Source organism: Oncorhynchus kisutch, linkage group LG6 (genome assembly GCF_002021735.2).
Source record: "Oncorhynchus kisutch isolate 150728-3 linkage group LG6, Okis_V2, whole genome shotgun sequence".
Taxonomy (NCBI): Eukaryota; Metazoa; Chordata; class Actinopteri; order Salmoniformes; family Salmonidae; genus Oncorhynchus; species Oncorhynchus kisutch.
This window is the reverse complement of record NC_034179.2, coordinates 70860303-70887776: the sequence shown is the minus strand read 5'-3', so window position 1 is coordinate 70887776 and position 27474 is coordinate 70860303. Positions and strand designations below refer to the sequence as shown.

Genomic DNA, 27474 nt, shown 5'->3' with positions numbered 1-27474 from the left:
GGCTATATCTATGTGTGTGTTTTGTGTGTAATGAAGTCAGAGTGTGAGTTCTGGTTGATGACATGTGTGTGTTGCGTTCCTCCTCCAGGGAGCAGTGGCTGGTCCCCGTCCCCCCGGGACAGACAGCCCTGGCTGCAGATTGATCTGAAGAGGAAGTACCGCATCCAGGCCATCGCCACCCAGGGCACCTTCAATTCCTATGACTGGGTCACAAAGTACACACTACTCTATGGTGACCGCCCTGACTCCTGGACGCCCTACGTTATGAAAGGAGGGAACTCGGTAGGGAGGGGAGGGGGGGGAGGGGGGGGAGGGGGGGGGGTAAAGGGATAATCTACTCAAATTATTTATTATTTGTTCTCAGCTTGAAAGTTGTCTTCAGGCTCAGAGTGACTGTTATGAAATTAGGACATTTGAGTGAACTATCCATTTAGGTTGGGGTCTGTCAGGTCAAAAAACAGTCATTCAAATGTAATCCTTGGCAGTCTGTTCACACTGGGCACAGACTTCAAATCAATGTCTATTCCACGTTGTTTCAATGTCATTTCATTGAAATTCATTGAAATAACATGGAAACAACGTTGATTCAACCAGTGTGCTCCCAGTGGGTTGTTTGATTTCATGTTCATTCTAAAAATGTTCACCACAGAGTAACAGTTAATAGAGACAACATTACCACATTATCCCTCAGTGAGAGAGTTTGAAAACACTAATCTGTTTTTATCTGTTTATTACTGAATGAATAACTTCTTCTTCTCTCTCTCTCTCCCTCTCTCTCTCGCTCTATTTCTCTCTCTCTATTTCTCTCTCTCTATTTCTCTCTCTCTCTCTCTCTCCCCCTCTGCTGTGCACAGACGATGCCTGGGAACTGGAACTACCACCAGGTGAAGAGGAATGTGTTCCACTATGCCTTCACAGCCAAACACATCCGCCTCCTGCCCCTGGGGTGGAACACAGAGAATGGAGGCAAGATTGGCGTCAGGCTGGAGGTGTTTGGCTGTGCTTACGGTAAGGACATCTTTCAGAATCATTGTAACTATAATTTGCTGTAGGAGTCTTCTTCGAAATCTCAAGATAGCACACTCAACAGTCATGCAACTAACACAGTTAACAGTCAGTAACTAACCTCAACAGTCATTTGAGTTAACCCTCACAACTCAATGACACCAACGTCAAACAGTATCTATCAAACATCTATCTACACCATATCACAGGAACACTTTTGAGCCTCTCAACCATTTGAATCTTCATAGGATCACAAATGTGCCATTCGACCTCTAACATCTAACCACTTTCCCCTTCTCTCTCGGCCAGACTCCTACGTGATGCAGATGAACGGGGACGACTCGGTGGCCTTCATGTTCCCAGGGAAGAGGTTCCGGACCCTGCAGGACCATTTTGCCGTGAACTTTAAGACCCTGGAGCAGGACGGGTTGCTGCTACACAGTGAGGGAGTCCAGGGAGACATCTTGACCCTGGAGCTGAGGAAAGGACGCCTCGTCCTCACCATCGGCCTAGGTAGGATCAGCTGGAATGCGTGGGGTACGGCTGGGCAGAGACTCTAAACTGGTCAGAGTGCGGTATGCCATAGATGGAGGACAGATAAGAAGCACTCTGACCTGTTGGTCTGTGAAGGATCAAATCGAAACAAATGGAAGTCAAAGGAAATTCAATCTGTTCATTGTCATAAACACAAGATGAAATGCTTAATGGAACATAAATATTTGTGTTGTGGGGTGATTATACAATCTGATAGGCTGGGATATGACTTAAGGGTTCAGTTTCCTAGATTAGATCTAGTTCTCTTTACTGGATGAAAAACAGGGCTTCCCTGTCAACCCTCCATTACTGCTGAAGCAGACATTAGGCTTCTGTATCTGTGAGGAGAACTCTGGTTGGTATAGCCATTACTTCAGCTCCACCTTCTCTAAAGGAAACATTTATAGAAAAAAGTATACACGCTGTAAGTCGTGTAAGTCGAACTGTAAGTCGCTTTGGATGAAAGCATGTGCTAAATGGCCTACAGTACAGCTATAGCTTGAACTATAGCGAACTATAGCGAACTATAGCGAACTATAGCGAACTATAGCGAACTTGATTATTGAATGAGTTTCACATAGCAGTACTCCCATCATCCCATCAAATTCTTACGTCATTCATGTCCGTTCTCCTATTAAAGGAAGCAGTACGGTCAACCAGGTGGACGGTCGGACCACAATGACCGTTGGCAACATACTAGATGACCAGCACTGGCATTACGTCACTATCAAGCGCTACGGTCGACAGGTCAACTTCACAGTGGACGCCCACACTGAGACGGCCATTAGCAAAGGAGATTTCACCTACATAGACCTGGACACTCAGGTTGGTCGTAGAACTAGACGCTAAGGTGTGTCTGGACATTTTTTCTGTTGCTGAACATTAGAAGGTAGTGGGCCTGGAGAGTTTGGAGTCAGGCTTGTGACAGTGGTCCATAGGGACAGGAAGGAAGTGGTCATTGAAGGGGTCAATGGTCATAGACAGAGATCAGCCTACTATTTACCTGGCGCCTGCTTGTCATTCAGGGTGTACTTTGTTGATATACACATGATCTGTTCCTAGGCCATCATTGAAAATAAAAATTTGTTCTTAACTGACCTGCCTAGTTAAATAAAGGTTAAAAAACAACCAGCAAATACATGTGTGCCTTTGAGTATAATATTCCATTGATCATACGGGTACATTTATCTCATTTATTCCTCTGCTGGTACTCTCCTAGATGTATGTGGGCGGAGTGATTGAGCCCAATGTGCCCCACCTCCCAGAGGTTCCTAACTTCCGTGGCTGCCTGGAGAACGTCTTCATCAACGGGATCAACGTCATCAACATGGCCCAGGACCAGGAGCCCGAGATACGCATCCCTCGGCAGGTGTAGCTTCTCATCCGACTTCACCTCTGCATCACGTACTCGTTTACCTACACACACACACACACACGATTTACCTGTGACCTACAGTGATGTAGCTAATCTTTCTTCGTAGTTTGTTGTAAATGCAATGATTATTTTCTCTCAGAAAAAGATGCACTACGCGTGCCGTGACATCCTGTGGAAGCCCATGACCTTCGCCGGGCCCAACAACTACCTGCAGGTGCCTGGGTTCTTCAGGAAGCCTCGGATGTTTGTCAAGTTTAAGTTCCGTTCCTGGGACTACACAGGCCTGCTGATGTTTACACGCTTCGCTGACGACCTGGGAGCCTTGGAGCTGGGCCTGAGTGAGGGACAGGTCAATGTCACACTCTTTCAGCCAGGCAAGAAGAAACTACAGTTCGCAGCAGGTGAGCCAAAATGTGGAACTGAACTCACCCTGCCTCGTTAATAAATTCTTACTCTTCTACAAATTCGAAATAATGTGCAGAACGTAGAAGATGCAGCTTTGTCAAATGAATACTGGATTATGTTGCATTCATACTGATTCATTACATCTAAAGCTGTTCTAATGTTCTTTCTGTTTGTTCTCCTCTTCAGGTTACCGTTTGAATGACGGTTTCTGGCACACGGTAGACGTAGCAGCCAGGGATAACCTACTGTCCATCACCATAGATGAGGAGGAGGGCTCTCCGCTGAAAATCACCAACCCCTTCACTGTCCGCACAGGGGACCGCTACTTCTTTGGAGGTGAGCTGTTCACCACTCCTGTTCTGGCTCTTGACTTTACTGTTCCCAACATCAACATACATTACAATAGCAACCACTGGAAGTGAGCTGTTGAACAGACCTGGGGTACGTCCCAAATGGCACCCAATTCCCTTTATAGTGCACTACTTTTGCTCTTATATACCAGAACACTGTTCATCTACATCATTTGTTTTATATTTAATTAATTATTTTTAGACTTTTTTTGTCATTTAGCAGACACTCTTATCCAGAGCGACTTACAGGAGCAATTAGGGTTAAGTGCCTTGCTCAAGGGCACATCGGCAGATTTATCACCTAGTCAGCTTGGAGATTTCAACCAGTGACCATTCCGTTACTTGCCCAACGCTCTTAACCGCTAGCCACCATTTTGATGTTCTCACTATCAAAATGACAACCCAATAGGAACATATCTTCACACCTCCCTCTGTGCTTTGATCCTCAGGGTGTCCAAAGACTAACAACACGATCAGGAAGTGTGAGACCAAGCTGAACCACTTCCACGGCTGCATGCAGCAGATCTTTATCGACAACGAGCCGGTGGACATCGACATCATCCTGCAGCGACGCTGGGGACGCTACGCTGAACTGTTGTTGGGCACCTGTGGTATCACTGACAGGTAGGGGGCATCAGTGACAGACAGAGCAGAGGGAGGGGTCATCAGAGACATATATACGGAGGAGGAGGTTGGCAGAGGGGGAGGGGCACAGACTAAGATACTATGGTGAAATGGTTTGTTTGCAACATACTAGGACAGGCCTGGGCAATTATTTTCCATGGAGGGTCACATTAGAATATATTTTTGCCATCGCGGGCCAGAACCATATTACAGGATTATACATCATGTGTATGACTGTGTTGACAGGTATATCTACTGTAAATCACGTCCAGATATGCTACTTATTTTATGCACAGAAATAAACCACATCCATGTTCTCCTTTTGGTAGGTATTTTCTTTATTAAACAGACAATGAACTACATGGAGGGAAAAGTACACTGTGCTTTCAGCACCACGGACAGAACGAGTTTGCACAAAAATACAAGACAGAGAGAGAGCTCAACATTACATTTAAACTGCTCAATCAGTGTGAGGAGTGAAGTCTCTGATGGGCATTGACTAGAGCAGTGAAGTCAGGTATAGTTTCTGACGTCGCTATGCGCAGGATTGCTGAGAGGTGAGAACCAGTAAGAGATGAGAATCAGTAAGAGAGTGCCTTGTTATAATTCATCACTGAAAATGTCTGTTCACATACATAGGTTGACCCAAACACTACAAACGTCTTCTGAGCATGACTCCTAATCTTTGGAAAGTTTTGTTCATCAAGAGATGCATAGAACCTCGTCAGTGTCTTTGTTTTGAGTAGTTCTCCAATCACTGCATCAGACTGAAGATCGATAAGTTGCAGGTCAGTGGGAGCGTTATCCACATTGAAGGTGAAAGGAGAGGAAACCAACAGCATGTCATTTTCCAACACTTTGAAATCCTCAACACGACAAGAAAACTCCCCGTTCAAAGCATGCAGCAGCGAAGTATACTTCTCCCGCTGGTCATCTGATAACAGACTAGTAGTGTGGGAAGGTGGGTGAGATTGTTGTCATCTGATAGGGAACAGACTAGTAGTGTGGGAAGGTGGGTGAGATTGTTGTCATCTGATAGGGAACAGACTAGTAGTGTGGGAAGGTGGGTGAGATTGTTGTCATCTGATAGGGAACAGACTAGTAGTGTGGGAAGGTGGGTGAGATTGTTGTCATCTGATAGGGAACAGACTAGTAGTGTGGGAAGGTGGGTGAGATTGTTGTCATCTGACAGGGAACACGGTTGTAAAAGCCTTCCGGCGCCGACAGAGATGGCCGCCTCGCTTCGCGTTCCTAGGAAACTATGCAGTTTTTTGTTTTTTTTACGTGTTATTTCTTACATTAGTACCCCAGGTCATCTTAGGTTTCATTACATACAGTCGAGAAGAACTACTGAATATAAGAGCAGCATCGACTCACCATCAGTACGACCAAGAATATGACTTTCGCGAAGCGGACCCTGTGTTCTGCCTTTCACCCAGGACAACGGAATGGATCCCAGCCGGCGACCCCAAAAAACGACTTCTGGGGAAAACGAAGCGGTCTTCTGGTCAGACTCCGGAGACGGGCACATCGTGCACCACTCCCTAGCATTCTCCTCGCCAATGTCCAGTCTCTTGACAACAAGGTTGATGAAATCCGAGCAAGGGTAGCATTCCAGAGGGACATCAGAGACTGTAATGTTCTTTGCTTCACGGAAACATGGCTCACTGGAGAGACGCTATCGGAGACGGTGCAGCCAGCTGGTTTCTCCACGCATCGCGCCGACAGAAACAAACATCTTTCTGGTAAGAAGAGGGGCGGGGGCGTATGCTTTATGGTTAACGGGACGTGGTGTGGCCAAAACAACATACAGGAACTCAAGTCCTTCTGTTCACCTGATTTAGAATTCCTCACAATCAAATGTAGACCGCATTATCTACCAAGGGAATTCTCTTCGATTATAATCACAGCCGTATATATTCCCCCCCAAGCAGACACATCGATGGCTCTGAACAAACTTTATTTGACTCTTTGCAAACTGGAATCCATATATCCGGAGGCTGCATTCATTGTAGCTGGGGATTTTAACAAGGCTAATCTGAAAACAAGACTCTCTAATTTTATCAGCATATCGATTGCGCAACCAGGGCAGGAAAAACCTTGGATCATTGCTATTCCAACTTCCGCGACGCATATAAGGCCCTGCCCCGCCCTCCTTTCGGAAAAGCTGACCACGACTCCATTTTGTTGATCCCTGCCTACAGACAGAAACTAAAACAAGAAGCTCCCACGCTGAGGTCTGTTCAACGCTGGTCCGACCAATCTGATTCCACACTCCAAGACTGCTTCCATCACGTGGACTGGGATATGTTCCGTATTGCGTCAGACGACAACATTGACGAATACGCTGATTCGGTGTGCGAGTTCATTAGAACGTGCGTTGAAGATGTCGTTCCCATAGCAACGATTAAAACATTCCCAAACCAGAAACCGTAGATTGATGGCAGCATTCGCGTGAAACTGAAAGCGCGAACCACTGCTTTTAATCAGGGCAAGGTGACTGGAAACATGACCGAATACAAACAGTGTAACTATTCCCTCCGCAAGGCAATCAAACAAACTAAGCGTCAGTATAGAGACGAAGTAGAATCTCAATTCAACGGCTCAGACACAAGAGGTATGTGGCAGGGTCTACAGTCAATCACGGATTACAAAAAGAAAACTAGCACTGTCACGGACCAGGATGTCTTGCTCCCAGGCAGACTAAATAACTTTTTTGCCCGCTTTGAGGACAATACAGTGCCACTGACACTGCCCGCAACTAAAACATGCGGACTCTCCTTCACTGCAGCCGACGTGAGGAAAACATTTAAACGTGTCAACCCTCGCAAGGCCGCAGGCCCAGACGGCATCCCCAGCCGCGCCCTCAGAGCATGCGCAGACCAGCTGGCTGGTGTGTTTACGGACATATTCAATCAATCCCTATCCCAGTCTGTTGTTCCCACATGCTTCAAGAGGGCCACCATTGTTCCTGTTCCCAAGAAAGCTAAGGTAACTGAGCTAAACGACTACCGCCCCGTAGCACTCACTTCCGTCATCATGAAGTGCTTTGAGAGACTAGTCAAGGACAATATCACCTCCACCCTACCTGACACCCTAGACCCACTCCAATTTGCTTACCGCCCAAATAGGTCCACAGACGATGCAATCTCAACCACACTGCACACTGCCCTAACCCATCTGGACAAGAGGAATACCTATGTGAGAATGCTGTTCATCGACTACAGCTCGGCATTTAACACCATAGTGCCCTCCAAGCTCGTCATCAAGCTCGAGACCCTGGGTCTCGACCCCGCCCTGTGCAACTGGGTACTGGACTTCCTGACGGGCCGCCCCCAGGTGGTGAGGGTAGGCAACAACATCTCCACCCCGCTGATCCTCAACACTGGGGCCCCACAAGGGTGCGTTCTGAGCCCTCTCCTGTACTCCCTGTTCACCCACGACTGCGTGGCCACGCACGCCTCCAACTCAATCATCAAGTTTGCGGACGACACAACAGTGGTAGGCTTGATTACCAACAACGACGAGACGGCCTACAGGGAGGAGGTGAGGGCCCTCGAGTGTGGTGTCAGGAAAATAACCTCACACTCAACGTCAACAAAACTAAGGAGATGATTGTGGACTTCAGGAAACAGCAGAGGGAACACCCCCCTATCCACATCGATGGAACAGTAGTGGAGAGGGTAGTATTTTTTTATTTCCTCGGCGTACACTTCACAGACAAACTGAATTGGTCCACCCACACAGACAGCATCGTGAAGAAGGCGCAGCAGCGCCTCTTCAACCTCAGGAGGCTGAAGAAATTCGGCTTGTCACCAAAAGCACTCACAAACTTCTACAGATGCACAATCGAGAGCATCCTGTCAGGCTGTATCACCGCCTGGTACGGCAACTGCTCCGCCCACAACCGTAAGGCTCTCCAGAGGGTAGTGCACAACGCATCACCGGGGGCAAACTACCTGCCCTCCAGGACACCTACACCACCCGATGTCACAGGAAGGCCATAAAGATCATCAAGGACATCAACCACCCGAGCCACTGCCTGTTCACCCCGCTATCATCCAGAAGGCGAGGTCAGTACAGGTGCATCAAAGCTGGGACCGAGAGACTGAAAAACAGCTTCTATCTCAAGGCCAGCAGACTGTTAAACAGCCACCACTAACATTGAGTGGCTGCTGCCAACACACTGACTCAACTCCAGCCACTTTAATAATGGGAATTGATGTAAAATATATCACTAGCCACTTTAAACAATGCTACCTAATATAATTTTTACATACCCGACATTATTCATCTCATATGTATACGTATATACTGTACTCTATATCATCTACTGCATCCTTATGTAATACATGTATCACTAGCCACTTTAACTATGCCACTTTGTTTACATACTCATCTCATATGTATATACTGCACTCAATACCATCTACTGTATCTTGCCTATGCCGCTCTGTACCATCACTCATTCATATATCTTTATGTACATATTCTTTATCCCCTTACACTTGTGTCTATAAGGTAGTAGTTTTGGAATTGTTAGCTAGATTACTTGTTGGTTATTACTGCATTATCGGAACTAGAAGCACAAGCATTTCGCTACACTCGCACTAACATCTGCTAACCATGTGTATGTGACAAATAAAATTAGATTTTGATTTGATTTGAGTAGTGTGGGAAGATGGGTGAGATTGTTGTCACCTGATAGGGAACAGACTAGTAGTGTGGGAAGGTGGGTGAGATTGTTGTCATCTGATAACAGACTAGTAGTGTGGGAAGGTGGGTGAGATTGTTGTCATCTGATAGGGGACAGACTAGTAGTGTGGGAAGGTGGGTGAGATTGTTGGCTTCTACTGGGCGGGTTAGGAGGAATAATTCTCCCTAGAAGGCTTTGACAAGGCTGTACATCTGATGTGCAAAAAGGCCCTTCCCTTGTAGTTTGGAATTCAGTTCATTCATGAGGGCCATGATGTTCACGGTGAAGGCAAAATCAGCCAATTATTCTTAATCCATCTCTGACTTCAGGTCCCACACCCTTTTCAACACCTTCCCCAAACTCAGCCATCTCATGTTTGTGTGGTAAGGGAGATCTGCAAGACCCAACTCTGTCTCTGCCAACAGCGAGACAAACTGCCTGTTGTTTAAAGATGTTGCTCTTATGAAGTTTACCACTTTAGTGACTGTATCCACAACATGGCTTATTTTAATAAACATTTACAGAGCACTTCCAGATGAATAATGCAATCATTGCTCAGCTCAGCTCAGCTACTTGATCTTGTATCCTACTCAGCCTTGTAATATCAGTGTAGTACAGAGATAGTGTTGGAATGTTCCATCCTGATTCCTGATGGACCAATGTGACAGACACAGTCAAGGCTCATTGCTATAGGAGTCAAGGCTCATTGTTATAGGGATGAATCATTCTGAGAAGGCCTCTCATCTCAGCCCCCATGGCAGACGAATAACACTCAGACACCTCCAGGAGATGTAGTACCGGTTGATGACAGGGGCTATTCTCAGTTGAATGCACCTGTCTGGACTGGGAGGATTATTTACATCAGAGTAGGATCCATGTTACGGTATAAAGTATTTTCACGGCCACGCCACATGTAACCTCTCTCACTGCAACACGTTTGCGAGATCAACATTTTAGAAAAATGTCAATGTAAGACCATCACATGTAACACTAAACTTCAGTCCACCGTTTTCTACAATGACTCCTTTCTCCACCTCCATTTCTCCCCTCCTTTTATATGAAAAAGGTTCGGGGCGAGCGCTAGTTTCTCTCCAAAATCATGTGCAAAGACCATTGTGTTCTAGTTTGTATTCGTGTCACATGCTTACATCAGTATGTTACATATTTATCTGCTTTATGATGTATGATATTTTCTCGATGCCTGCTCTGTTTCACGAGGGTATCAGCATGACTATGTCTGTGGCGCAGTCAACCTTGGTGGTTCAGAGTCTTCCTGGTTTCCTGGTGTTTCCGAGTGTTTTCACACACAGTTTTTGATCTATAGTTCAATTATTTGTTACATTGTATTTTTTTTCTCATTTGGTTTGGTTGGTTTCACATTGCCAAATATCAAACAAACTAAAATTCTTAACCAAAACCACGTGTCCATGTAAGCCATTTATTTAATCTTCATATTATTTTTCGCTTTGGTCTTCCATCAACAGGAAACAGCGCAATAGCCGCTCTAACTACAACGTGAATAACCTATGTTCAGTATCCTACCGTATATCCCCGTTATAGTCCCAGTCTCCCCTAATCTGCATCGAATGCGCTCATAAATGCACTGGTATTCACAGCATGTTTCAAATATCTCAAGTTATGATGCTGTGTGCGTTTCATCAAATGCTCGTAGTCCAATAATACTAGTCCAATATACTATAATAACCAATAATACTAGTCCAATATGCTATAATAACCAATAATACTAGTCCAATATACTATAATAACCAATAATACTAGTCCAATATACTATAATAACCAATAATACTAGTCCAATATACTATAATAACCAATAATACTAGTCCAATATACTATAATAACCAATAATACTAGTCCAATATACTATAATAACCAATAATACTAGTCCAATATACTATAATAACCAATAATACTAGTCCAATATACTATAATAACCAATAATACTAGTCCAATATACTATAATAACCAATAATACTAGTCCAATATACTATAATAACCAATAATACTAGTCCAATATACTATAATAACCAATAATACTAGTCCAATATACTATAATAACCAATAATACTAGTCCAATATACTATAATAACCAATAATACTAGTCCAATATACTATAATAACCAATAATACTGCCCGACTCTGTTTTTTTCCCTGTTTGGTCTGTACTGCATTCTCACCTGTAAGAACTGCACCATGGTACAAACGTAAATCGTTCCCGAGACCACCCTTTTTGAGCGAACCATGGTGCATTGTTTATTGTTCTCCCTAGTGCGGATAGAGTATTCAAGTCCAAACTATCCGAACTGAGTTGTTGAACACACCAGAGTTCAATTTAGGAGTTATGCAGTATTATTGGTTGTTTGACTGCGAGCATTTGATGAAATGCACACAGCATCATAACTTGATACAGTATCTCTGAAACATTCTGTCAGTAGCAATGCATTTATGAGTGCATCCGATGCAGATTAGGGGAGATGGGGCTAAACCGGGGCTATAGGCGACTGAATAAAGGCTATTCACAACACAGTTAGATCAGCTATTGCGCTGTTTCCTCTGTCAATGTTGTTGGAAGTAATACGAACATTGGGGCACTCAAGTGATGCTTCATGATAATCATAGATGGATTCAACGTGAGCATTTTTTCCCCAATGTGAAACCAACCAGAAAAAATGCAATGTAACAAATAATCAAACTCTGATTCAAACTATAGATCAAAACTATGTGTGAAAACACCCTTAGTGATCCTGAGAATCAATATTGAGACCAATATATGTAAATGATATGAAAGACCTGTACAGTAATTTATCAGTTGACGCTAAGGGCTGAGGGGCTGCAGACAACGCCCACCCCAATCAGAGCCGACCACAGCCCTTAAATCTTCCCTCATACAGTAAATAAAACCTGCCAGAGTCCTACAGAAAAGTGAGAGAGAAAGATATTGAGTGACCTAATTCTCTCATGTCCTTTCATACTCTTTCACCACCCAAATAAAATTTTCTTGTTACCATATAACGAACAAAATACACTGAGTATACCAAACATTAGGAACCCCTTCCTAATATTGAGTTACATCCCCCGCACCCTTCCCCCTCAAAACAGCCTCAACTCTACAAGGTGTCGAAAGTGTTCCACAGGGATGCTGGCCCATGTTGACTCCAAGGCTTCCCAGAGTTGTGTCAAGTTGGCTGGATGTCCTTTGGGTGGTGGACCATTCTTGATACACACGGGAAACTGAAAACCCAACAGCTTTTCAGTTCTTGATACAAACCGGTGCGCCTGGCACCTACTACCATACCCTGTTCAAAGGCACTTCAATATTTTGTCTTTCCCATTCAACCTCTGAATGGCACACACAATCCATATCTCTCAATTGTCTCAAGACGTAAAAATCCTTTGATAACCTGTCTCCTCCCCTTCATCTACACTGATTGAAGTGTATTTAACAAGTGACATCAATAAGGGATCATAGCTTTCACATGGATTCACCTGGTCATGGAAATAGATGTTTTGTGTACTTAGTGTACAGAGCATTCAGAAAGTATTCAGACCCTTGACTTTTTCCACATTTTGTTATATCACAGACTTATTCAAAAAATGTATTAAATATTTTTTTCTCCTCATCAATCTACACACAATACCCCATAATGCTAAGCAAAAACAGGTTTTTGGAATAATTAGCAAAAGTAAATAAATAATAATAAATCAAATTAAATATCACATTTACATAAGTATTCAGACCCAACTTTGTTGAAGCACCTTTGGCAGCGATTACAGCCTTGAGTCTTCTTGGGTATGACGCTAAAAACCTGGCACACCTGTATTTGGGGAGTTACTCCCATTCTTCTCTGCAGATCTTCTCAAGCTCTGTCATGTTGGAATGGGAATGGTCATCTCCCTGACCAAGGCCCTTCTCCCCCAATTGCTCAGTTTGGCCGGGCGGCCAGCTCTAGGAAGAGTCTTGGTGGTTCCAAATTTCTTCCATTTAAGCATTATGGCAGACACTGTGTTCTTGAGAACCTTCAATGCTGCAGAAATGTTTTGGTACTCTTCCCCAGATCTGTGCTTCGACACAATCCTGTCTCGGAGCTCTACGCACAATTCCTTTAACCTTACGACTTGGTTTTTGAACTGACATGCACTCTCAGCTGTGAGACCTTATATAGACAGGTGTGTGCCTTTCCAAATCATTTCCAATCAATTGAATTTACCACAGGTGGACTCCAATCAAGTTGTAGAAACATCTTAAGGATGATCAATGGAAACAGGAAGCACCAGAGCTTAATTTAGAGTTTCATAGCAAATGGTCTGAATATTTATGTAAATAAGGTATTTCTGATTTGTATTTGTAATAAATTTGCAAAAATGTTGTTGTCATTATAGGGTATTGTGTGTAGATTGTTGAGGGAAAACAATAATGTAATCCATTTTAGAAAAGGCTGTAACATAACAAAATGTGGAAAAAGTCAAGGGGTCTGAATACTCTCCGAATGCACTGTACATGCCCCATTTCACTTTTACCCACACTCCTGCATGGTGTGCTCTCTAGATGTACTCCAAACCCCTGTGAACACGAGGGCAGATGCATCCAGTCCTGGGATGACTTCATATGTCTGTGCGAGAACACAGGCTACAAAGGGGAGGTGTGCCATATGTGTGAGTATTTCCTGAGAGAGCCTAATGTTGTTTGCGAGTACTAATGACAGCATGTTGTCGTAACCTCGCCAGTGTAACAACCAGTTTGTTGAGGCCTATATCCTGCGGTAGTGTGAGACAGACCCATGTCATCATTAAAACCTTGCTGGTGTAAGTTAAGATACGACTTCTGCTTCTCTCTTCCCCAACAGCGGTCTACAAAGAGTCGTGTGAGGCCTACAGACTTACTGGTAAATCCTGGTCAGGGAATTATACCATAGACCCGGACCTGAGCGGACCCTTGAAACCATTCGAGGTGTACTGCAAGATGAAATGTGAGTAACTGGCTTTTCAAATGCATTTTTATGCATTCATAAAATGTACTAGTATACAATTATATTATACCATCTGACCAACATGATTCCATGGTGCATATCGAACATAACGGTAGTCAGTGCTTACAGTACCTTACAGAAATGGACTGTTATTGAACATGTTGAGGCAGAGACCCTGATATTAAACTGTGTTCAGGTTGAGGTGAATGTTGACTGTGTGTTCCATGAGGAATGACAAGGCAACAGCAGCAGCAGAGGAGACAGCAGGGCCACATCTGTTGGATGTTGATCATGGAATAATGAACTCCAACGAGGACAATGGAGAACCAGTTTGGGGCCAGATCAGTAATTGGTTGTGGGGACAGAGTATTCTCCATCCAATCCTATCCAATTAACCAAAATCTATTACTGTAGGTTCCATGTAAATCCCTTAGATTAGTCAGGGTCTACTGCGTTAGAGCTGTCTGTGATAATATCAGATCTCTGGACACAGCATGGCACAAAAACAGATTCCTCAGTAGTAGATGTGCTTCTCTCACTTTGTCTCTCGCTAGTTTTCTCTCTCTTTCCCACTTACACAATCATACATTTTTACCCTTTAATGTCAACCCCTTCCTTGTCTCTTGACAAAGCCGACAAGGCATGGACGATAGTGATGCATGACCGTATCGACGGTATCAAGGTGACCGGTAGCACGGTGGACCGTCCTTACATAGGAGATGTCAACTACTGGAATGCCTCCTGGGACGATGTCACAGCACTGGCCAACACCTCCATGTACTGTGAACAGTGGATCGACTACTCCTGCTACAAGTCACGCATCCTCAACACGCCCAGTGAGTAGGACTGGTTAGGCTCTATGGGCAGTGGTAGCTATTGAAAGCACCTGAATCTGTACCTATTTGTATATATATCATAGAACATTTCAATGATGAAATTATAATAATCATATTCCATTGGTCTATTGTCATGTCATTCAGATGGGAGACCGTACAGTTTCTGGATTGGTCGAAATAACGAGAGTCACGAGTACTGGGGCGGGGCTTTCCCTGAGAGTGGGAAGTGTGGCTGTGCTATCAACCAGACCTGCACTGATGCCAGGTTTCACTGTAACTGTGACGCTGACTACCGCCAATGGTGAGACAGAAAGGATTTGAAATACTATTTTCTATAACTTTTAGAAAAGTGTTTCCATAGATTGATATACATTAGTGTACAAATGGAACCTATTGTGCAGGTACTCAGACAAGGGCTATCTGATGTGGAAGGATCACCTCCCAGTGAGGAAGGTGGTGGTGGGGGACACCAACAGGACAGGGTCAAAGGCCCACATCAGCCTCGGGCCCCTACGTTGCCAGGGCGACAGTGAGTTGTAGTTAAACCATTCTGCGGTATATAATTAGTCAAATGATTGTTTATCGTGGTTCTGGTTTGGATCTCATGGCCTCTTTGTCCTCACAGGGAGCATTTGGAATACCATATCGTTCACCAAGCCCACCTACATCGAGTTCCCCACCTTCAGGCCAGGCAGCACCGTCGACATCTCCTTCCACTTTAAAACCTACCGCCCCCACGGAGTCTTCCTGGAGAACTCAGACGACTGGCTCCGTAACTTCATACGCATTGAGCTCAACAGTAAATTACCACAGATTATCTAGTGTGAATCACATGAAATTACTCATATAATATACACTATTTAAAATACGATTTTCTCCAACGTGACTTACAGTCATGCGTGTATAAAATGTACATACGGGTGGCCCCAGCAGGAATCAAACCCACAACCTTTGGCATGGTAAGTGCCATGCTTTACCGACTAAGCCACATAGGACCAAGGCAGGAAACATAATTTCCGAATTACAATTTTCGAAAGGTTTTGTTGCTGTGAAACTTGACGAATGAAAAGGTTTAGAAATGATATTATCAATATTTTCCGGTATTTATTTCTATAATATATTTCATCCCTCATTCTGTTTTGTCTCTTCTTCTCCCAGCCACCCAGAACCTGGTCTTCATATTCATGGTGGGAGACGGCATCCTCAACGTGACGCTACGCTCGCCGGTGCCTCTAAACGACAATGAGTGGCACTTTGTCCAGGCAGAGCTCAACGTGAAGTTAGCCAGGATCAAAGTGGACTATCAGCCATGGGCTGTGAGACGCTTCCCTGGCCAGACCTTTGTCACCATGGAGTTCACCCACCCTCTCCTCGTGGGTACGTCACCTGGCCGCTGGGGCTGGGGAGGGCGGGGTGGTGGTCGACAAGGATTTTGGACTTCTCCCATTGGTTGATGTAGTCCATTCCTATGAGTTTAAACAGCACTACAGCACAGGAAACATATGTTTATTTTTTATTTTCTTATAACGAACACATATTTATTCTTCTTAATCCAAAATGCTCAACTTTACAATGTGATGATTAACTGACGGTGTCCCAATATATCCAGGCGCAGCCAATCGCACGCTGTGGCCATTCCTGGGCTGCCTCCGAGGGTTACGAATGAACGGTGCAACCCTTGACTTGGAAGGCAAAGCGAATGAGGAACAGGGTATACGGCGGAACTGTACGGGCCAGTGTCTGAACGCGACCATACCGTGTCGAAACGCCGCCCAGTGTATCGAGGGCTACGCCGCCTACACCTGTGACTGCGGCAACACTGCCTTCGACGGATTCTACTGCCACAAAGGTGAGCTCCACACAGGTTGGGTTACCTCGGTTTTTCATGGAGCCCCAGAATCACTATGACGGCCTTAAGCACACTGGGTTACAGTAACAAAAACCTTGATTTATTTTGACAGTGTTGGCGATAACCAAATATGGGCATTTAGCTCAACTTGATCCTGTTTGTACCCCCTTAGACATTGGGGCCTACTTTGAGATAGGCTCGTGGTTGCGCTACAACATCAGAAAGAAGCCTACGACCAATGAAGAGTGGTGGGCTAACTGGCTGGACCCACACTACCACAACTTCAGCCTGGGCTACAACGACACCAGTGATGAGATAGAGTTCAGCTTCAGTACCTTCCAGACCCCGGCTGTACTGCTCTACATCAGCTCTTTCGTCCAGGACTACATGGCTGTCATCCTGAAGAAAGATGGTAGGAACGCTCGACAGGGAGGAGCGCTTTAACATTATGGGTTATTATGGTTAAGATTCAAGGCAGAGAGTGTTCGAATTGAACTGGCTTTTGATTTTACTGTCACTGATTGAAGTTGGATTACTGTATGTTCCACAGGAGGTTGCTGAGGGGAGGACGGCTCATAATGATGACTGGAAGGTTGCAAATGGAATGGCATTCCACTGATTCCGCTCCAGCCATTACCACGAGCCTGTCCTCCCCAATTAAGGTGCCACCAACCTCCAGTGGTATGTTCTTCAGTCATCCAATTTATTTGAGTGGAAACACAAAGCAAGACAGGACTTGGACAAAAATGTATCACTGTACTTTACAATATGTTTTGTACTTTTTTTCTTTAACTAGGCAAGTCAGTTAAGAACAAATTCGTATTTACAATGATGGCCTACCAAAAGGCAAAAGGCCTCCTGCGGGGAGGGTGCTGGAATTTAAAAAATATATATGTATAGGACAAAACACACATCATGACAAGAGACACCACAACACTACATAAAGAGAGACCTAAGACAACAACATAGCAAGGCAGCAACACATGACAACACAGCATGGTAGCAACACAACATGACAACAACATGGCAGCAACACAACATGGCAGCAGCACAACATGGTAGCAGCACAAAACATGGTACAAACATTACTGGGCACAGACAACACCACAAAGGGCAAGAAGGTAGAGACGACAATACGTGAAGCAGCCACAAGCCATACTTCTCACAATAGTTAATGGAAATATAATGTTTTAATGCCTTACGTTATGAACTGTGGAGTGTATTGTTGCCCCATCCCTCCACAGGAACCTTAGACATGAGGTATAGGTTGGGGTTGATTACCCACAAGTACCAGTTGTCCTTCAGGAACCTGGCAGATGGATACCCCCACTACGTCAACATAACCAGACACAACAGGACCATCAGGACACAGGTACGCTGACGCTCCGCCCCAATGTATACACCTGTTAACACTACCTACCTCCTTCACCACCGTTTAACAGTCAATCACAAACCAGGATGGTCTGGTACCACTTTACTTGGTTTGTAAGTTGTGTGCATTTGTGTATTTTCAGTCTTTGATTTATTTGTTCGTGTTGACAGGTTTATGGTTGTGCGTGAATATCAATGTGTTTGTGTTGACGTGTGTAACTCCTAGGTGGACTACATGGAGCCGATAGTGGAGAAGATCACCCTAGTGGAGGACGGCAGGTTTGACTCACCCAAGAACATCTTCCTGGGGAGAGTGATGGGTAAGATTACACTTCACCCCCCCCAGCTGAAACATTTTTTTATTATTATAATTTTTTATTATAAATGTATTTGATTCATTATACAAAAATCAACTTACATTGCTACATCCAACATGTCTAGCAAACCAAACACAGGTATTAACAATGCTCAAACATACAAAAAATTGAAATTTTTTTTTTTTTTTTTTTTTTTTTTTTTAAAGAAACAATTTAAGTGCAATTAAATTCACTCTAAAAATACTGTATCTTATTATAATGATTCATGAAGATGTTATTCTTGTTGTTATTCACTAGGGTTAGTGTTTAAATAAGATAATTCAATTCAATCAGAAAAATTTGTCATTTTGGTATAGAATTTTTGTTTGTGTATAAAGTATTTGGCAACAAGAATAAAATAATTAACAATCATTTCAGTGGTTTTGTTATCATTGCAATAGTAACATATTATATATTTTATGTTAAAATTATAGGCAGTGTTCATAATGGTAAATAAGTACTTTGCAATGTTTTCCCAAAATTCTGACACAAATTTACATTCAAAGAACAAGTGAGACAGATTCTCGCCTTCTTTTTTACAGAAAACGCAGATATCATCAATAGCCACAAATGTGGAAATCATAGAATTACATGGATATATCTTATGCAAAATGTTGAAGTGCAATTCCTTAACTTTGTTTGGTATATAGTATTCATAAGGCCTTAACCATGCATTTTTTCCAGACAATGTCAGGAATAAGCATGTTCCAGAAAAACTTTCCTCTCGGTGTAAATTGGTTTTGTGAATGAAGCATTTGTCTTATATATTTATTACAACAAGATTTCTCAAGTAAGCCCACGCCTTCCAATCTGAGTTCTGGATAAACTTTAAACCCCAGCTGAAACATTTCTGCTTTCCTATTGAGAACTGATTTGGTCACACTTTATTTGGATATTCTTGGAGAGTCCATCTGTAGGTGCACATACTATCAACAAACTATCTGTTGATAAGCAACTGCTTGCTGAGGTTATGGTTACGGTTAGGGTTAGAATAATGGTTAGGGTAAGAGTTAAGGTTAGGGTTAGGGTTAAGTTTAGGGTTAGGGTTAGGATTAGGGTTAGGGTTAGACCTAGGGTTAGTAGATAGTTGAAATGTCACTGATAGTCTGTGGAGCATCTACAGATGGACTATCCAAATAAAGTGTTACCCGTGGAAGTAAGGTATCAGTTGTCCCACTGTAAGTTTGGGAATTAGTTGCGGTGGATGTGCACATTGTAACTCCTCTGTCCCTCTCTCTAACCCCCTCAGAGGTGGGTGACATTGACTATGAGATCCAGAGGCATAACAGTCCTGGTCTGGTGGGCTGTATATCTGGGGTGAGGTACAACATCTACGCCCCTCTTAAGACCCTCTTCCGGCCGAACGAGACGGAACCGCCGGTCACCGTGCAGGGCTTCGTCTCCGAGTCTAACTGTGGGGCCTTCCCTCCTGTCCATGGATATGTCCCTTGGGAGGCGGACCACTGGTTCACTTCTATAGGTGAGACGACATATCCCAGGATCCATCAGTAGATCTACTTTACATGGGACTACATATCCCATCAGCAATTATGACCTAGTGATGATAGTATATAAATTCCCCATAATAACATAATTGATGTATTTTTAACATTTCAGAATACATATATATCCACGATGACCTAGGCCTGTTTTGGTTGACAGGTACGTTTTTACTGATTACGATTCACAATAATGTCTCATTTCTCATGAAACTATACTTTGATGATTTTTGTGAAATCTATTAATGTAAGTGTTCATCTGTCGTCTGCCATCTGTGAGTCCTGACCTTAGTTTACCTCAAGATTCAGATTAAGCCTCCTCTCACTCTCTCTCTGTCCCTCTCTCTCTTCCTCTTGCTACCTCCTCTCTCTCTCTCTCTCTCTCTCTCTCTCTCTCTCTCTCTCTCTTCCTCTTGCTACCTCTCTCTCTCCCCTAGTGACACAGATCAGCAGTAGTTGAAATTCTCATTTTCATAAAATCCCCTAATCCTAAAATCGGAGACCATCAGATTCCAGAATAGGCTTTCCGTCCTCACGCTAAAAGCTAAAAATGTGACATGTACCAGAACAAATGCTGGAATGTAAAGAAGGATATTTTATTTTATCTGTTGAACATGAGAGGCGAAGAAAATGGGATTGGACAGCAGCTCAGAGAGTCTGTAGTCTGCACTCTATCCCTGTCTGAGATCCTCACCCGGATCAACTATATTTAGAGCTGCCCCTCCCTCCACTATTCATCACAGATATTTGCTTCAGCTTAATGTACTGGATACATCTGTACAGGGTTGTTATGGTAACGCAGAACATGTGAGTTTGATTTCTGATGTCTGGGCCGGTCCTGCTGTCCCCTTGCCGACGTCCTCCAGTTATTGGACATCCTTTGAGATGGATGGCTCCCTCATAACAATATGTGGCTGTATAAGAAAGGATACCTTGTCTCTAAAGGGAAGTTAAGTGAGTTTGGCAGAGAACCAACTGAGTCACAATGGTATTGATTGAAAGGGATATTTGTATCATCCACTGAGATACAGGTACATCTTTTCACAGTGGCAATTCCAACGTGAGTCATAGAACCCTACTGTGAGGAACAATGGGTTTTCAGCTGTTTGCTATACACTGTTGTTTTAACCACACCTTGACTGTGTGTGTTTCTCCCTCTAGTTGTCGTTGCCGCGGCCGTGATATTGCTGTTCATAGGTCTGTACAGCATCTACATCTATCTGTACCGGTACAAGGGCAGCTACCACACCAACGAGCCCAAGAACTTCCTGGAGTCCCCTGGAGGCAGCAGCTCCAGACCCCTGACAGGGACCCTGGAGAAGAAGCGATATCCAGCGATAGAGGAAGACTTTCGGAGTGACTAGCCTCAGGCTGGGGAACGGCAGGAGGGAGGAGAGGGTGGGAGGGATTGAACTGGGGCGGTTTTGGGGCTTACAACAACCACAATACCTGTTTATGTTTTATAATTCCTTTAACTTTTTGATTTACTTTTCGGTTTTGTTTTCCTTTCACCAGGTATGTGTTATCTTAAGCCTGGTGCTCGACGTAGTGTTGTTTTTCTAATGTGTTCATAGTTTTGCAGGCTTCGGAGATCAAATCAAGCCCGGATTGCGTGAGTGACGACCGACCAAGCTCACACTGCAATGAAAGGTTGACCAACTGAAGTGCCTCGACAGAGCAAAATGAGATCAGAAATAACCCCATGAGTTCATTGAGAATTTGAGACTTAAACTGAGGGAATTAGATTTCACACGCAGCAACACGTATTCAGCAGCCTCTTCTGGTTTGCAGGTCTGTCATTGAGATCACTTGATAGATCAATGCCATCTACTGTGTATCTCTTTCCGACCATCCACTCTTGCAGCCGTTTCGATAAAGCCATCCAAACTATCCCACTCGCCCCATCCTTTGACTAGTGAGCTAGGATCCACCACAGAGAGATGCTGCAACGGTGCAGCAACAACAACCGCAGCAACAACAACAACACGCACAATCTGGCATCTGCAAACAGCCTGTCCTGCTTAACACCAATTGAAGAAGCTATAAAAAGCATGGAGCTCTAAGCTTTGACATGACATATCTAAAGAATAATGGAAGGCATATAAACATATATTTGTTGTATTTCAGCCTATGATATTGCATACCTATACAAAAGAGGAACATGTATTAATGGTTAGTTTCATTAGATAGCAGCTTGGCCAATTACAGTATGCTCTGCGATTCCTAACCCGATTCCCAACCAATCAATGAAGCAGTCATGTACGATCAACAAAACATACTGAATAGATGTGACATTTGGCTCGGGAATATAAGACGATCGCCAATATTCTTGTTCAGAATCCTCAGAGTAACATGTGAAATGGCTGGGTAGCGCTAAGAAGCCGTGGTAGTTTGACGTTTCCCAGCGGTAGTGCTATTCGTGTTGGTGTGAGACTGGCCGTTTGTGCACTGCAGAAAAGGGAATGGAGATGTTGAACCAGGGACAGGACAACCTTATTGCTAGTAATCCTCATTCCACGCTTCACGTTTTCTGTTTGACTTCCAGTAGCGAGTGAACATGCGGCTGAAATCGGGGTGCTATTTCAGATTCAGAGGCCCCGGCGTGGAGGGGCCCCTACCAACAGCAGCCCTGTCGACCAGCCTGGTCAGGACTCATTACAAATGTCTTTCAGGAAAAGAGCTGCTCCGCATGAACATCCGGACATGCAAACACACACACACACACACTGGCATATTGTGTAGAGGACCACAACAATGTCAATGCCAGTCTTGTACTTCTTCTCACCACACTAGACTATTTTTGCATCTGACTGCTCTGTAGGACAGTGCTGTGCTGTGCCGCCCCCCCGCCGCTGTTACTTCTTACCCACTGGGCACTGGCTGAATCAACGTTGTTTCCACATTATTTCAATGAAATTACGTTGAACCAACGTGGAATAGACGTTGAAGTGACGTCTGTGCCCAGTGGGTGGGTGCTTCTTATGGTGCTTCTCTTCCTTTAGGTCCAATGATATTTCCCTGTCTGGAAAGTCACGATTTCAGGTTAGACGGTGGGTGAGGTTATGGTCAGGGAAGATGTTCCCAGTAGGTGAAACGTCATTGGACCCATGTAATGTGTGGCGTGGTAACCAAAGCTTAGGTCTCTGACATCATCACCCAGCGCCCTTTGAAGCTCAAGCAGTAATACATCATAGAAAAAAAGAGAGAAAACATAAGAGCATTTTGAAAATATATAGAGCAAAAATATATAGAGCATGATGATCGCACCTTGCAATGAAATGCAATAAAATCAGCCGCTTCCAGCGCAGGTCACCTCAAGATATTTTTTGTGTCTGTTCCGTTCGCAGCAACTTGCAGCAGTTAGGATCCTAGACATAATATGTATTACGTGAATATATGAATAAGGTGTTTATCGACTTTTTTCTTTATTCCTATGGTTTGTATGAAACCGTTGAAAATGAGTGGAGGCTAAGAGGTGTGAATGTAAAATCCTAATCATGACCCTGTAATGTGGACAGGCTCTGCAGCAAGACCTGCTCTGCTCCTCTCTGTGTGTGCTCTGTATGATATGTACACTCATTACACTGAAAACTATTCAGCATAGCTTTCTCACATGTTCAGGATGTGGACAATACAGTACCCTCCCGATGTTTCAGTAGAAAACATCACAGAACATATTTCAACATCTTTGGTTTTTAGCCTGTTAAGCCATATTTGTCAGAATGTACCATTTGAAATAGTATTAATGTTAGCATTGGGCAATTAGAGTAGTAACATGTTCCACCTCTGGAGAAATAGGAAGGATGTGTTTTTGTACAGAGATGGACAATGACCTCTTACAGAGCTCATAGTAGACCAGTCAACAACCTGGGTCAAATGTGCTTTGAAGCCTTTTAGGGAAACAGTCGACTTATTGATATATTATGTAAATGTCTACGCTGCGATGCATTTATTTGAAATGGACTACAGTACATGTGCATCCTGCCTAGCATCACTGCGATGCCACACCTTAGCTAGTCCATCCATGCGTGGTCCCTGGAGTGTGTGTGATTGAATGTACAGTAGACGTGCTGGTTTGTGTGTTCCCAGTTCTGTTTGTCACCTAACCCTCCCTACTGATGATGAGGATAGTCTCTGCACTGATGATGTGAATGAGCCAACTCACTTGTTGTCGTCCACCAATAGCACAACAGTGAGCAGATAGTGAATGGGTGCTGTCCAGGCAGGCTCCTCCCTACCCGGATGTTGCTCTACAGCTCTTGGTAATCAGGTAAAGCCAGAACATCTTCATCAGGTCAAAATATCAGTATTTTTAAGGATGTGTGTATGACCACAAACTTGACTACACTGTATGACAGCCTCAGCTCTTAGATCTGAGCTGATTGGCAGTCTATAGCAAGTTCCCTACCTTCCACTCTTAGAAAAAAGGGTTCTTCAGCTGTCCCCATATGAGAACCCTTTCCTGTAACCAAAAAGGGTTCTTCAAAGGGTTCTCCTATGGGGACAGCCAAATAACCATTTCTGGTTCTATATAGCACTTTGTTTTTAAATAGTGGAATATCAACTTAGCCACGGATGAGCAGCTAAGGTTCTCTGTGTAAAGGAGACTCAAATTGAATAAGGGGTTGAGGGAGTGAGCACAAGGGTGAAGGAGACGAGGATTCTGTCCATCCTAAATGCATGATGTCATCATATGACAGACTAGTGTTGTTCCCTACAGTGGAGGAGTGGCCTACAGACAGAGCTAGGGCCAGGCTAGAGGGAGGAGCAGGCAGGGGAGTCTAAGAGGGCCAGACCCCTCTGTGGGTCGCTACCCTATAAAATCTTGCAAGAGGAAGCACCAGACAGTTAGTAACTGTATGACCTAATGTAGCAGGTGTAAAAGCCCCACATCTGGCTTTCAGGGGGAAAAGAAGCTAGGTTGAAGATACTGTATCCCTGAAAACCGGATGTCTCAGGTTTCTTAAAACCCTGCTGAAGGTGATCGACTGCAGGACTTTGTGTTTGTGACCACATTGAAATCGTGGAGGTTTTTTTTCTCCCTTTCTGTTATGTTGGTTTTGTTTTGTAATAAGTTCACTGTAAATGACCATTACTATGTTAATCAAAGCAAAACCAAACTGACACTTCAATAAAGAATCCTGAAGGAAATTAAAATGGTGTATTTTCCCTTTACCTGTTGACAAAGGCACAATGTGTCTGTCTGGTGAACAGTTCTAATAAACCCATGTTGGTATGGGGAAAATTGGAACACCTCAGATGAAACCAGTGGGTAAATTAAGTTGGTGTTACCTGAAGCCAAGCTCCAGTACCTCATGGTATTCAAAGAGTAAAGTAGGATATAATAGCTAGGGTTAGGGTTGAGGATTTAGTGTAGAACCGGGATGTGGACAAGAAGCTAGGGTTAGGGTTGAGGATTAGTGTAGAACCGGGATGTGGACAAGAAGCTAGGGTTAGGGTTGAGGATTTAGTGTAGAACCGGGATGTGGACAAGAAGCTAGGGTTAGGGTTGAGGATTTAGTGTAGAACCGGGATGTGGACAAGAAGCTAGGTTTAGGGTTGAGGATTAGTGTTGAACCGGGATGTGGACAAGAAGCTAGGGTTAGGGTTGAGGATTTAGTGTAGAACCGGGATGTGGACAAGAAGCTAGGGTTAGGGTTGAGGATTAGTGTTGAACCGGGATGTGGACAAGAAGCTAGGGTTAGGGTTGAGGATTAGTGTTGAACCGGGATGTAGACAAGAAGCTAGGGTTAGGGTTGAGGATTAGTGTTGAACCTGGATGTGGACAAGAAGCTAGGGTTAGGGTTGAACTGGGATGTGGACAAGAAGCTAGGGTTAGGGTTGAGGATTAGTGTAGAACCGGGATGTGGACAAGAAGCTAGGGTTAGGGTTGAGGATTAGTGTTGAACCGGGATGTAGACAAGAAGCTAGGGTTAGGATTGAGGATTTAGTGTAGAACCGGGATGTGGACAAGAAGCTAGGGTTAGGATTGAGGATTAGTGTTGAACCGGGATGTGGACAAGAAGCTAGGGTTAGGGTTGAGGATTTAGTGTAGAACCGGGATGTGGACAAGAAGCTAGGGTTAGGGTTGAGGATTAGTGTTGAACCGGGATGTGGACAAGAAGCTAGGGTTAGGGTTGAGGATTAGGGTTGAACTGGGATGTGGACAAGAAGCTAGGGTTAGGGTTGAGGATTTAGTGTAGAACCGGGATGTGGACAAGAAGCTAGGGTTAGGGTTGAGGATTAGTGTTGAACCGGGATGTGGACAAGAAGCTAGGGTTAGGGTTGAACTGGGATGTGGACAAGAAGCTAGGGTTAGGGTTGAGGATTAGTGTAGAACCGGGATGTGGACAAGTAGCTAGGGTTAGGGTTGAGGATTAGTGTTGAACCGGGATGTGGACAAGAAGCTAGGGTTAGGGTTGAGGATTTAGTGTAGAACCGGGATGTGGACAAGAAGCTAGGGTTAGGGTTGAGGATTAGTGTTGAACCGGGATGTGGACAAGAAGCTAGGGTTAGGGTTGAGGATTTAGTGTAGAACCGGGATGTGGACAAGAAGCTAGGGTTAGGGTTGAGGATTAGTGTTGAACCGGGATGTGGACAAGAAGCTAGGGTTAGGGTTGAGGATTAGGGTTGAACTGGGATGTGGACAAGAAGCTAGGGTTAGGGTTGAGGATTTAGTGTAGAACCGGGATGTGGACAAGAAGCTAGGGTTAGGGTTGAGGATTAGTGTTGAACCGGGATGTGGACAAGAAGCTAGGGTTAGGGTTGAGGATTTAGTGTAGAACCGGGATGTGGACAAGAAGCTAGGGTTAGGGTTGAGGATTAGTGTTGAACCGGGATGTGGACAAGAAGCTAGGGTTAGGGTTGAGGATTAGTGTTGAACCGGGATGTGGACAAGAAGCTAGGGTTAGGCTTGAGGATTAGTGTTGAACCGGGATGTGGACAAGAAGCTAGGGTTAGGGTTGAACTGGGATGTGGACAAGAAGCTAGGGTTAGGGTTGAGGATTAGTGTAGAACCGGGATGTGGACAAGAAGCTAGGGTCAGGGTTGAGGATTAGTGTTGAACCGGGATGTGGACAAGAAGCTAGGGTTAGGGTTGAGGATTAGTGTTGAACCGGGATGTGGACAAGTAACTAGGGTTAGGGTTGAACTGGGATGTGGACAAGAAGCTAGGGTTAGGGTTGAGGATTAGTGTAGAACCGGGATGTGGACAAGAAGCTAGGGTTAGGGTTGAGGATTAGTGTTGAACCGGGATGTGGACAAGAAGCTAGGGTTAGGGTTGAGGATTTAGTGTAGAACCGGGATGTGGACAAGAAGCTAGGGTTAGGGTTGAGGATTAGTGTTGAACCGGGATGTGGACAAGAAGCTAGGGTTAGGGTTGAGGATTAGTGTTGAACCGGGATGTGGACAAGAAGCTAGGGTTAGGGTTGAACTGGGATGTGGACAAGAAGCTAGGGTTAGGGTTGAGAATTAGTGTAGAACCGGGATGTGGACAAGAAGCTAGGGTCAGGGTTGAGGATTAGTGTTGAACCGGGATGTGGACAAGAAGCTAGGGTTAGGGTTGAGGATTAGTATTGAACCGGGATGTG

The 27474-nt window shown here is 44.3% G+C and overlaps 1 protein-coding gene across 1 annotated transcript in view; it reads left to right on the top strand.

The window, feature by feature from the left end:
* The window catches only part of LOC109891925 (contactin-associated protein 1), a 32796-nt gene extending 7757 nt beyond the window's left edge, over positions 1 to 25039 (top strand). Inside the window, exons 3-24 of the mRNA XM_031827338.1 lie at positions 89 to 282; positions 855 to 1008; positions 1315 to 1518; positions 2180 to 2364; positions 2759 to 2908; positions 3054 to 3315; positions 3506 to 3655; positions 4119 to 4293; positions 13554 to 13660; positions 13852 to 13974; positions 14607 to 14810; positions 14955 to 15111; positions 15212 to 15339; positions 15436 to 15609; positions 15969 to 16187; positions 16420 to 16659; positions 16832 to 17071; positions 17904 to 18031; positions 18257 to 18350; positions 19636 to 19866; positions 20004 to 20048; positions 21047 to 25039. Coding sequence (XP_031683198.1) covers positions 89 to 282; positions 855 to 1008; positions 1315 to 1518; positions 2180 to 2364; positions 2759 to 2908; positions 3054 to 3315; positions 3506 to 3655; positions 4119 to 4293; positions 13554 to 13660; positions 13852 to 13974; positions 14607 to 14810; positions 14955 to 15111; positions 15212 to 15339; positions 15436 to 15609; positions 15969 to 16187; positions 16420 to 16659; positions 16832 to 17071; positions 17904 to 18031; positions 18257 to 18350; positions 19636 to 19866; positions 20004 to 20048; positions 21047 to 21249 — 3767 coding nt within the window. The 3' untranslated portion in view covers positions 21250 to 25039. The remainder of the gene's footprint in view (positions 1 to 88; positions 283 to 854; positions 1009 to 1314; positions 1519 to 2179; positions 2365 to 2758; positions 2909 to 3053; positions 3316 to 3505; positions 3656 to 4118; positions 4294 to 13553; positions 13661 to 13851; positions 13975 to 14606; positions 14811 to 14954; positions 15112 to 15211; positions 15340 to 15435; positions 15610 to 15968; positions 16188 to 16419; positions 16660 to 16831; positions 17072 to 17903; positions 18032 to 18256; positions 18351 to 19635; positions 19867 to 20003; positions 20049 to 21046) is intronic.
* Positions 25040 to 27474: the final 2435 nt, after the last annotated feature.